Genomic DNA, 11171 nt, shown 5'->3' on the forward strand with positions numbered 1-11171 from the left:
CCATGTCCGTGCCCAGGATTCGAAGCAACGAAACACTGGGCCACCTGCAGTGGAGCGCACAGACTTAACCACTCGGCCACGGGGCCAGCCCCGTGGATGATTGATTTTGAGTTGATTTTTATGCAAGGTATGAGATAGGGTTGAGTTTTATTTGTTTATTTTTGATGGATATCCAGTCATACTAGCACCGTTTGTTCAAAAGGCCATCTTCCCGCCCTTGAATTACCTGGGCATCTAGGTCAGAACATCAACTGACCTTTGTTGTGTAATAAAGAATTTGACTGACCTTTAGTAGGAGGCAGTAAGTGCCAAATGAGTGGGCATGGTGGGCGGTGGGCTTTCTGGGGAGAAAGGAGTCTCTGAGTGGGGGTCAGGAGAGGTCTCAAGGAGAAGTGACCTGAGCTGGCTTCCCAAGGGCAGGCTTAGCTGGAGTTCTTTTTAAAGCTGGAGCCATTGGAGGCAGGAGCATTGAAGGATGAGGACAAAGCCCCTGTGTGTCCAGTAACTGTGGAGCATTCTGGAAAGCAGGCGTCAGCACTCTTGGAGCCTGGCTTCTCTGTGCCCTCTGCGCCATCACTGCCTCTGCTGACCAGCCTCCCCAGCTTAACCTTGGGTTCCAATCACCACCCTGGCCGCTGCTGGCCTCCAGTGAAGATTCATGAGAAAGGATCCATTGGCAGGCGTCCCTCGAATTCCCATGGTGTACAGACTGTGAGCAGGGCGGGTGTCAGACGGTGTCCCAGGTCTGGGACTGCATTAGACACACTATGTTCCCTGGTCCCATGGATGTCTCTGCAGCATGGGCTGCAGAGACGGCCCCAGCCCAGGCCCAACCCTTGGGCTGTGTCACACTCACCCTTCTCCCAGCCAGAATTGGCCCTGGTGAGGCCTCCCACACTCTGGGCGTGTGGGGTGGGCGTTGCAAGTCCTTGTTGCCCAAGGAACCCCTCAGCTGGGCAAGGAGATGGAGACTCAGGATAGGACCCTGCAGACAGAGAGACCGTGCCAAGAGAGGTGGGGGAGATGGCCTGGGCATCACAGGGGATCCGGCCTAGTGGCCGACCTGTCTCTGTTCTCCAGGTGTGAGCATGAACCTGCAGCCCCAGTACCTGTAGAGAGCGCCTCGAGGGGTTCCCAGGAGCTGTGGCCATGACCTCAGCCATCTTCCCGGCCCTGGGGATCCTGATGGGACAGGTCAGGCTCAGGCAACCAACACCACCTGCATGGAGGGTTTGGGGCCACCAGTAAGTCTTTCTGTCCTCAGATGGTTTTTCAAGCCCCACAGCCTGAAATCTCCCAGTTTGGGTTTAGGCTGTTATTAGCTCTTCCCGCTTGAGTGTGGATTGCCTTTTGAGACGCCACCAGGACAAGGAGCAGAGCTAGGATAGGGACAGAGCGAAGGCTGCATTGAGTGAGGGTGGGCTGATGGAGGGGTTGGAGGGAGAGCACCAGCCTCAGAACATGGTTATCTCAAGACAGGGAGAGGCTGGGCCTAGGCCCCTGGGCAAATGGTGCTGCACCTGATAGAGGAGAAGCTCCCTGCTCCCCTGGCCCTCTCTTGGGTCCTTGCTGGGCGGACATCCTGACCCAGAACGCGTTAAGAAGAACCACTGGGCAGGTGGGCAGGGGAATGGGGGGCAGGGGCAGAACAGGAGCCAGGGTGGGGGCAGGGGCGGAGGGCTAGGAGGGATGGCTCTGTCAAGGAGGCATCTGGCCCGGCCTCTCCTCTGCCTCCCCAGGGAGCTCCTGGGTGGCCGCGGGCCTGGCCCCTGCTGCTGGCCAGCTGCCTGGTTCCCGGGCTGCTCCACAGGCCTCCCTGCCCCTGCTCCCCGAGAGCCCGCCCTGCCTCCTCATTGACTGTGGAGACACCAAGGCCTGCCCGGCGAGTGAGTGCCTGACCTCCGGTCCCCAGACCACTCTTAATGGAGAGGTCCCAGCAGCCTGGACCCCCAGCCAGCCCCTTCGTGTCCTGTCTGCTGGTCTCTATCAGACCCCAAATCCCCCTGAAATGCTCTCCCCCCATAGCCAAAAGCTCCCTGGTCCTGGCCCACCTGCCCAGGCTCCAGACCCAGTGTGGCCTCTCCCCACCTCCCAGAGCGCTTGGCTGCCTCCCTCTCCTGGCCAGCACCCCTCCCTCGCTTGCTTGCTGGTTACCTGGGCTGTGTGTCTCAGCTTCCCAGGGCCCAGAGCCAGGGGCCCAGCCTCTCCCACCAGCCAGCAAACAGTGGTCAGGCAGCTGCATGGTGGCCAGGGTGCATGTACTGTGCACGAGGGTCACAGGTGTGGCTTCCAAAGGGCTACAGTCCGTTCCCCCACATTTTCTCTCATCCGCTCCCCTCTCGAACGCTTTGAGACTCTGCTTCCCTCTTGCTGGGACACAGGTCGCCCTCTCTGTGCCTCAGCTGAGTCATTCACTGATTCCCTCCATTTACACATATTCTTTTAGGGCCCCACTCCCTGTCCTCAGGCGGCACCCAGGACCCTCACCTCGCAGAGAGTGAAACAGTCTCGCAGCAGCACCGTCAGCACCACCATCCAGAGCTGACATCTGTGGAAGGGTCTCTGCATATCAGGACTGTTCTGAGTGCTTCACAAGCGTTGGCCCCTTTAATCCTAACAAGGGCCCCATGAAATAAGTACTTTCAATATCCCCGTTTTACACAGAAGCAGAGGAACATGAGGGCAATGGCTTGTCCCAAGTCTCACCACTAGGTGGCAGGGCCAGGCTTGAAGCTGGTGTCGTGACCACCGCACCACACTGCCTCCCCTGCCCTGGCTCTTTTGCTACCTGACCTCATTTTTGCTACCCCTGCCCTGGGTCGGGGAGGCCCAGGGGCCGAGGGTCCAGGGTGACACTGTGGACTCGTAGTGGAGCAGGGCTTGAGCCGGTGCTCTCTGAGGGTGGGGCCAGGACGGGCGGCGGGCCATAGAGGACAGAGGCCATGACTCAGGCTCTGCAGAGGCAGGTGGGGAGCCCGCACCCTGGCCCTTGTCACAGAGCCTGCGCGAGATGAGGTCGTGTCCTGCCCGTTCCCTGGCTTCATTCTGCAGGCAGCAGGGAATCGCCAGAGCTTAGGGAGAACCAGACACCCAGAGAGAGACAAGGATGCTGCAGGGGAGCCCAGGTCCCTCCCCATTGCCCCAGCGGTGGAGCGACATTCCAGGGGCAGAGGCCAATTTTTTGCCTACTCAGCCCTGTCTGGCTTCAGGCGGCCAGGGAGGGAGGCCGAGAGCCAGGAGCAGTGTGGACACAGAGAGGAAAGAGACGGGCCTCCAGGCCCTGATGTGCACACACATGCACACATACACACACTCACACACACCCCTTTCTTTGGAGGCAGACCATGGAAACATGTCCACGTAGGCCCAGGTTGAGGAAGCCTAGAGATGGGTGGGTTTCCAGCTAGAAGTGCCAGGAAGGCTTCATGGGGGCCGTGGGTGCTGCTCAGTGGACATGGGAAAGCCCTGGGCAGAGGGGAGGTGTCAGAAGGGAAGCCCAGAGTCCACCTGGACTGCAGTGGTGGAGAGGGGCTCTGAGCCGAGGTGGGGGCCCTGAAGGCCAGGCTGGGGAATTTATCCTGTAATCATGGGAGCCAGACCCTCCAATGGTCTCATCCCGCTCACTCCAATGACCTGTGTCCCCACACTCTCTGAGGTGCCCCCCTAAGGTGCATGCTTATGCCTCCTCAGTGCTCCAGGAGGTGAGGGTTTCTCAGGAGCCCAGTACACCACCTTTGGGACAAGTTACTGTGAGCTGCTCGTGGGTGTGAGTCTGAGCTAGGCTGCACCATTGTCACCTCCTGTGCAGCAGCTGGAGCAGGCATGTGCCCTGGGGGCTCCTGAGCAGCTGGCCCTCAGCCTTGATGGGATCTGGCAAGGGGAGGGCTGGGTGGGGACAGGACCTGGCCAGCAGAGAAGGAAAGCACAGTCGACCACTCTGCCTAATGCCCACTCTTGGAGTTCAAGCCTGTTAGTCCATTTCCTGCTCCAGCGTGCTTGGTTACAATGCAGTAAGATCAGGGAGCATTTATTGAGCACCTGCTGTATGCCAGGAACTTTGCACTTGTCCTTAAATCTCATTTAATCTTCACACGAGTCCACGGGAAAGGAATTACCACCTTCCTTTTGAAATTATGAAAGTGAGGCTCACAGAGTTTGAGCAACTCAACCCAGATCACCCTGCTCTGAACCATGTCTTAGGTCCTGTGGAGAGAGCTGGCCGTGACCACTGGCTCCCGCCGAGCCCAGGCCCTTCCTTTGCAGTGGGCAGACTCCTGGCAGACACCCCTCTTTGCATTCCTGTATCTTTGGGTACGGCTGGGTGGGGGGTCACCAGCAGGGATGATGACCCTCCAGGTCTTCTTCTACTATGAGTGGAGGAGGATGGGGGTGTCTTTGCTGGACTTTTACCACATTCAGTGAACAAGGGCTTGGGGACTGGTGCATGCCCAGACAGTCGGGGGCTCAGGGCTGGCTGGGTTGTTGCTGTGGGAGTGATGCACCAAGCATGACTAGGGGAGGGATGCCGAGGACAGTGAGGCTGGTGCAGGGCAGGTAGCCCCTTTGAGGGAGCTGCCGGGCCTCCCTCCTCCCCCACACCCTCCCTGCAGTGTGGGGGACTTGGATCCCATCCACAGAGACGTTCAACCGGCAAGGGCAGGGAGGCTGGCTGCTCAAGGCTGCCTACTGGGTGCTCATGTGGGCCGTACCCCTCCTCCTCCAGCTGGTGTTTCCCGACATTGTGAGGTTTCCTTCCATCCCCCTTCTCTGCCCGACAGCCCTCACCCACGGCCCTCAAGAAGTCCTCTGCACCAGCCAGGGGTTGCACTGGGGCTGCGAATGTCGGAGACCCTGACAAATGGTGCTTTCAGCAGAGGCTTCTTTTTCTCCTGTAACAGGAAGGCAGCAGAAGACACTGGGCAGAGCAGGCAGAGCCCCAGGCTCCTCGGGGCTGCCACTCTCCGCTCCTCTGCCTGTGTTTTTCCAGCTCCCAGCTGCCTAACAGCTGCTGCACACCTGGGGGTCGTGTCCAAGTTCCAGGCGGGGCAAGAGGAGGGGGGTAGGGTGCACCTCCATCAGGAAAGCAGCTGCTGCCCGATAAACCCTGGACACTGCAGGAGCCTCACGGGGCCACTCCTGGTTGCCAGGGGCTCCGGGACTGTGAACATTCTAACTGAACAGAGCTGGGAGTCTGTCCGAGAGGAGGACGGGAGAGGCTCCCAGGCAGGCCGGCAGCCGTGTCTGCCGACGCCTCCCAGTGCCTGTGTCCTGTTGCTCGGCGGATAATTACTGAGCGCCTATTGATGCCAGGGGCGTTACTTTTCTATTGCTCTTAGAACAAATTACCACAAATTTAGCAGCTTAACACAACACACATTTATTATCTCACAGTTTCTGTGGGTCAGAAGTCCAGCAGGAAGTGACTGGGTCTTCTGCTTCAGGTCTCACACGGCCAAAGTCAGGGTGTCTCGAGGTCAACTGGGGAAGAACCCACTTCCAAGTTCATTCAGCTTGTCGGCAGAATTCAGTTCCTTGCGGTTGTATGACTGAGTGCCCTGCCCTCTTCATCATCAAAGCCAGTGATGGCGCACCGAGGCCTTCTCCTGCTTCAAGTCTCTCTGACTTCCCCTCCTGCCGCATCTCTCTGACTCTAGCTGGGGAAAATTCTCTGCTTTTAAGGGCTCATGTGATTACATTGGACCCATCCGGATAATCCACGATAATCTCCCTATTTTAAGGTGCGTAACCCTAATTACATCCATGAAGTGTCTTTTGCCTTGTAATTCGAAGGTTCCAAGGATTAGGGCGTGGACATCTTTGGAGGTCCTCTGCCTCTCACTAAGGTAATGGGTCAGGAGGTACACGTACAGCAATGACCAAAAAGAGGCAGTCCCCAACCTCATGGAGTTACCACCGGAAAGGAAGCATCACCTCACAGATACAAATATGGTGACAGCCTCGAAGGACAGGACAGGTGCTGGGCACATTACAAGACCTGACCAGGCCAGGAGCTCTGGGGCTTTCTCAAGCAACTGAGCCCAAGTCAGATGAGGGAAAGCGCAGGCAAACTGCATTTCAGGACCAACGACCGGCCCAGGAGCCAGGAGCAGGGCCCTGAAGGGCAGTACACAAGATCCAGAAAGCCAGGGAGGGTGGTGCCAGACGTAGGGCAGAGACCATGTCACCCAGGGCATTGTCATAGCACTACCGCTAGCATCAGGGGGCCTAGCAGCAGTCTTTAGACCATTTGGTCCTCCCAACACCCCTCTGTAAAGTGGCCACTACTATCATCCCAAATTACAGGTGGGGAAACTGAGGCTCAGAGAGGTTAGCCAAGTGTCCATGAGGCGGGACTGGGAATCAGATCACGTCCTCGGATGCCTTTCTAAGACGGCACTGACTGCCCTAGGAAGGGTAAGAGGACACGGTACATGGCTCCGAGGCTGTGCCGATCAGGGAAGGCTCCCCTCTGCTACAGCAACAACCTGAAAATCCCAGTGGCTCAGCGACATGCGCATCGCGGGTGTTCGCTGGCAAGGCTCCATCTCGTCACCCACTTGCGCCTTCTCCGAGACTGCGAACCAGGCCCTGGCTGTTGAATCTTCTGCCTAGAGTCACTCATGTCACTTCCGTTCACATTTCACGGGGCAAGTCACACAGCCAGACCCGCTGCCAGGTGGCAGGGAGGTAGAGTCCTCCCGGGAGGAGCAGGCCACCACAGCAGCTGTCACAGCAGCCAGCCAGGCCAAAGGTGATGCCAGCTAACTTACACCAAGGGGGGCGGAGAGAAGTGAGGACAAGGGGGACAATGGAGGAAGATATGTTTCACTGGCAGGCGACTAGATGTGGGAGGAAAACCATGCCCTTGGATGTGGACGTAGAGAGCAGGAAGTGCTGAGTCGGCTGCTGGGGCTCAGAGGAGAACCTTGAGCAGGAGCCGTGGCCCGGAGTGCATCAGTGCATCAGCGGTAAGGGAGCCCTGGCAGAGGTAAGAGCGTGCGGTTTAAGAGCGAGGAGGGGAGCAGCCTGAGGCCCAGCCGGAGGAACCCACACTTACAGGCTATTTGCACTACTGGGCCATGGGACCTCCTGACCGGAGGCTGGCTGGTCCCACAGGCATGAGAGTCCTCGCTGTATCACATGGCCATTGCCAAGGCCAGTGTGTGCTGTGCCACCTTAACTGGATCAGACCTGCCAGAGACCAAGGACAGGACCTTCCTGGAGAGCTCTGAGGACTCAGCCAAATGCACCATGACCCCTCCAGCGCCTAGGAGAATGTTCTCTAGCACAGCACTCTGACCAGTGAGTGGGGGCGGCCATTCAGCCACAGGCCCTTACACCCAGCGATGTCAGGGCCTGCAGGCTCAGGCCTGGCCCTCGGCACAGCCAGGGCCCCAATCCAGCTCCCAGTCCATCTGCTGCCATGTCCCCTTCCTGCGTGTCATGCCTCTCTTCATTCACTCATTCATTCATTCTGTTCATGTCTCTCATATGCCTGGCACTCACTAGATGCCACCAAGCTTATCATCTGTGGAAGAGACAAAGAACTCACCCAGGGCTCGGTGAGAGGGCAACCCTAGAAGACCTGACTCCGGTGGGGCCTCCCTGAGGAGCTCAAGTTTCCCAGACCTGCAAAGAAGTTGCCCAAGGCATGGACGTTCTAGGGGTGGGCTCTGAGACACAGTTGCTGACCGCCTTTGGCCCACAGAGCTCTGTCTGGGCCTCCTCTCCTACTCCCTGCCCCTCCCCTGGGTGCCTGGCAGCATCCTCACCCACCCCGAAGAGCGGGTGCGGAAAAGGAACCTGGACAGTGATTCTGCTGTGGCAACTCCCCTCTCACCCGTAGCAATGACTACCTCTCCCCATCTCACACTCACACACACACACACAAACAAGGCCACGACTGTAGCCGTTAGGGACATGTGGCCCCAGAGACTAAGGACACAGAAGGGCCCAGTGCGTGTGGTGGAATGAGCTGAGACTTCATCTATTTGGCTGGCCGTGAGCTCCCGGAAGGCAAGGTGTCACCTGTCCCTTTAACCGCAGCATCCCCAGCTCCCGGCACACAGACGTCGCTGAGTAACTACTGGTGACTAAATGAAAGGACTGACAAAGAAAAGGACAGGCAGGTTTCTGGCCGCCACGTGGAGAATAGCTCTGAGACAGTGCGCGGGGCCGGGAAGCCATCGCCCAGCCCCCCGGAGTCCCGCCACGCGGGGTGACCTCCGCCGGCGGTGACGTCACCACGCGAGACCGAGCCGCAGCCTCACGGGGCCGGGCCTCCGCCGGCGGTGACGTCACGGGAGGCGGGGCCTCTGCCGCCGGCGGGCGGTGCCCGGCCGCGGTCACGTAGCTCAGGTTCCTGGTCTGCTGCGGCGCGCGTTTCAGTCGGTTCCTGTGCACAGTGCCCGGCGTCCCTCCGCCATCATGCCGATGTTCGTGGTCAACACCAACGTGCCCCGCGCCTCCGTGCCGGACGGGCTCCTCTCCGAGCTCACCCAGCAGCTGGTGCAGGCCACGGGCAAGCCAGCCCAGGTTGGCCGGGAGGGAACAGGAAGGGGGGTGCTGGCCGAAGAGGTGGGCCGGGGCCGTGGACGCGGGGAGGCGACTCCGGGACGCGGGGAAGGGACGGGGGACGCCCGGGGCCCGGCGAGGTCGCTGGGACCGGCTGACCGCGCCCTTCCCCCGCAGTACATCGCGGTGCACGTGGTCCCGGACCAGCTCATGACTTTCGGCGGCTCGAGCGAGCCGTGCGCCCTGTGCAGCCTGCACAGCATCGGGAAGATTGGCGGTGCACAGAACCGCTCCTACAGCAAGCTGCTGTGCGGCCTGCTGGCCGAGCGCCTGCGCGTCAGCCCGGACAGGTGCGTGGGGGCGCGGCGGGGCGGGGGGCGCGCGCAGTCCGCGGCCAGCGACCGTGCAGCCCGCTGAGCCCGCTTGGCTTCCATCCCTCGCAGGATCTACATCAACTACTACGACATGAACGCGGCCAACGTGGGCTGGAACGGCTCCACCTTCGCCTGAGGGCCGTGCGGGCCCGACCCGCCTGCACCAGGCCCCGCCGCCCGCCGTATTCTGCCCGCCCGACCTCCAGCGACCCCCACCTCCCGGTCGGGAGAAATAAACGGTGTGGACATCATGGCTGACTCAGGCTTCCTTGGCTTGCGGAGGAATAGGTGCAGGGTCGGGACAGTGACTGGAAGGGGGGCCCCGTCAGAATCTGCCGTTCGGGTGCCTTTTGCCTAGCCTTTCCTCTGCGTCCCCAGAAGCACCCCAGGAATCAACTCAAATCAGCCTCCCAGGCCACGCTAAGGACTGCACTGGGCGGAGCCTGGAGCCGAATCTGTCCCTACCGCAGGGGCAGGGCCACCACGTGGTTGAGGGCTGGCAGGGAAGAGGGTAGGGGTTGGGATCCCTGTCTGATTGGCATGCGGGGTCAGAGGGTCAGCTGGGCCTGGACCTTTCAGCCCCATCTTCCTTCATCTTCCAGAGGGGCAGAGGTTGCCCTGGGGAGACAAAGCCTTCCGCCCTTCTCCTCAGGGTCACTCTCTGGTAGGCTGGTGCCCCAGTGTCTTGGCCTGGAAAATCTCATTGTTTGGGGCAGTTTTCAGGTGTGGAGGTGGAGGGAGGTGCACAGGAGGCAGAGTTCCTGGTTATACTGCCTTGTCTGCCCCTTATGCTGTGCCTTTGCTCTCCTCCCCTCGGGCCCCCCCAGCCCTGCCCCCCACCCCCCAGTAGTTTCCTGAGAAAACAGCCATTCTGTAGTTTCAGTGCCGTTAGTGTTTTATGCTCCAACAGCTCTGGAAAGCCTTCAGGTGCCAGTCCACCCCGATAGGACAGTGAAGGACCTGGCCCTGAGGGCACGGTCCAGAACAAATCCGTATCAAGGCCTGATGTGACTGGGGTCTCTGCCCAAGATCCTCCGGCCTAGTGCAGGGGCTCCCTGATAGGGGTGGTGGTAGGGCAGTCGGCAATTTCAGTGGCCACGCCTGGACCCTAGGGGCCTCAGCTGCCCTGTTGCCCATCCTCCTGGCCGAGAAGTGCTGCTCGCCCAGGCCACTTGGCCTTTGGGCCCAAATGCCTCACCACCTCACAGTCTGAGAGCCTCCATGTGCCCTGGCACAGTGCCCTCCAAGCACGGCCCTGCCACTGGCACCAGGAATTCACGTGCCTGGTGCTGGCCGGTGGGCGCCTCCTGCGCTGCCTGCCCTGTGGGAGAAGTCAAGTTTATTTCAGCTGCTTGCACAAAGGGGGCTCCTCTGGCTTGAGCTCATGAGGCTTCTTGCTCTTCCTTAGCTTCGATCTAGGCAAGAACATGCTAGATGCAAGGTGATTTTTAACATTGCACAGGATTTGATTTGCTTTTGGAAACTGGAGTGGCTCTGGGGAAAGGGGGTGCTGCCTAGGCCGAGCCTTGAGAGCCTGTTAACTTCCCTTCTGACTGAGAGCAAAGAGCAGGCCCGCCTCTGAGCCGCAGGCAGTGATGCCGGCTGCCTTTGTGTGGAGAGGCCCGGGGCCTGGGATGGCCACAAGTTCCTCCTTCCTTGGGTCACCTGTGTGGCATCAGTGTGAACACCCGGCAGGCAGGGGCAGGAAGCTCCGGGTGCCCAGTCCAGCCTTGAAGCAGAGGATAAGTCAGACGTGTCCTCTCATTATGGCAACTTCAGAACAACGCAGGCCCCAGTGCTGCCGAGCCCAGTCAGTTGGCACGTCCCCTGTGGCTCCACAACCTCCCTCTCCCTCCTCTCACGGTGCAATGTTCCTGGCGTTCTGTCCTCAGGGGCAGCCCCCTCTTGCCAGCCTGCTAATCAAGATGCCTGGGACTGGTCTGCTGCTCAATCCAGGTCCTGGGGTGCTCTTCCCCCACAGCCCCCTGTCATCTTCAGCCCTGGGCAGCAAGAGTTTGCTTCCAGAAGAGCAGCAGGGAAGACTCGGGTGATGTTTAGAGAGAGGAAGGAGAATCAAAGCTCAAAGGAGTCTGGAAAGGTGCGGCCCATCTTTGGTGGGGGTGCGGGACGCGCTTCTCCTCCAGAGAGGTCTGTGAGAGCCTTCCTCCAGCTCGCCTCAGTCTCCTCAGTGGAAGAGCCGGGATGCTGCACGTCTGTCTCAGTGCTGGGGGGGTGTTGGTGCCATGGCCCACGCATCTCAGCCTAGCTTGTGGGCTGGGGCCT

At 59.9% G+C, this 11171-nt stretch overlaps 1 protein-coding gene across 1 annotated transcript; it reads left to right on the forward strand.

The window, feature by feature from the left end:
• Window positions 1-6671: 6671 nt before the first annotated feature.
• Window positions 6672-9139, forward strand: MIF (macrophage migration inhibitory factor). Its single transcript, XM_014866259.3, has 3 exons — window positions 6672-8535; window positions 8692-8864; window positions 8958-9139. Exons 1-3 carry the CDS (start codon window positions 8428-8430, stop codon window positions 9022-9024), a joined length of 348 nt encoding a protein of 115 aa, XP_014721745.1. The 5' UTR covers window positions 6672-8427; the 3' UTR covers window positions 9025-9139.
• Window positions 9140-11171: the final 2032 nt, after the last annotated feature.

The sequence above is a fragment of the Equus asinus genome, chromosome 8 (assembly GCF_041296235.1).
Source record: "Equus asinus isolate D_3611 breed Donkey chromosome 8, EquAss-T2T_v2, whole genome shotgun sequence".
NCBI lineage: Eukaryota > Metazoa > Chordata > Mammalia > Perissodactyla > Equidae > Equus > Equus asinus.

Bases quoted from the DNA above. Each gene is read 5' to 3' on its own strand.
- MIF (XM_014866259.3), top strand. From the start codon at position 8,428: ATGCCGATGTTCGTGGTCAACACCAACGTGCCCCGCGCCTCCGTGCCG. The intron at 8,536-8,691 runs GTTGGCCGGGAG...CTTCCCCCGCAG, and splicing joins CCACGGGCAAGCCAGCCCAG to TACATCGCGGTGCACGTGGT. The intron at 8,865-8,957 runs GTGCGTGGGGGC...CATCCCTCGCAG, and splicing joins CTGCGCGTCAGCCCGGACAG to GATCTACATCAACTACTACG.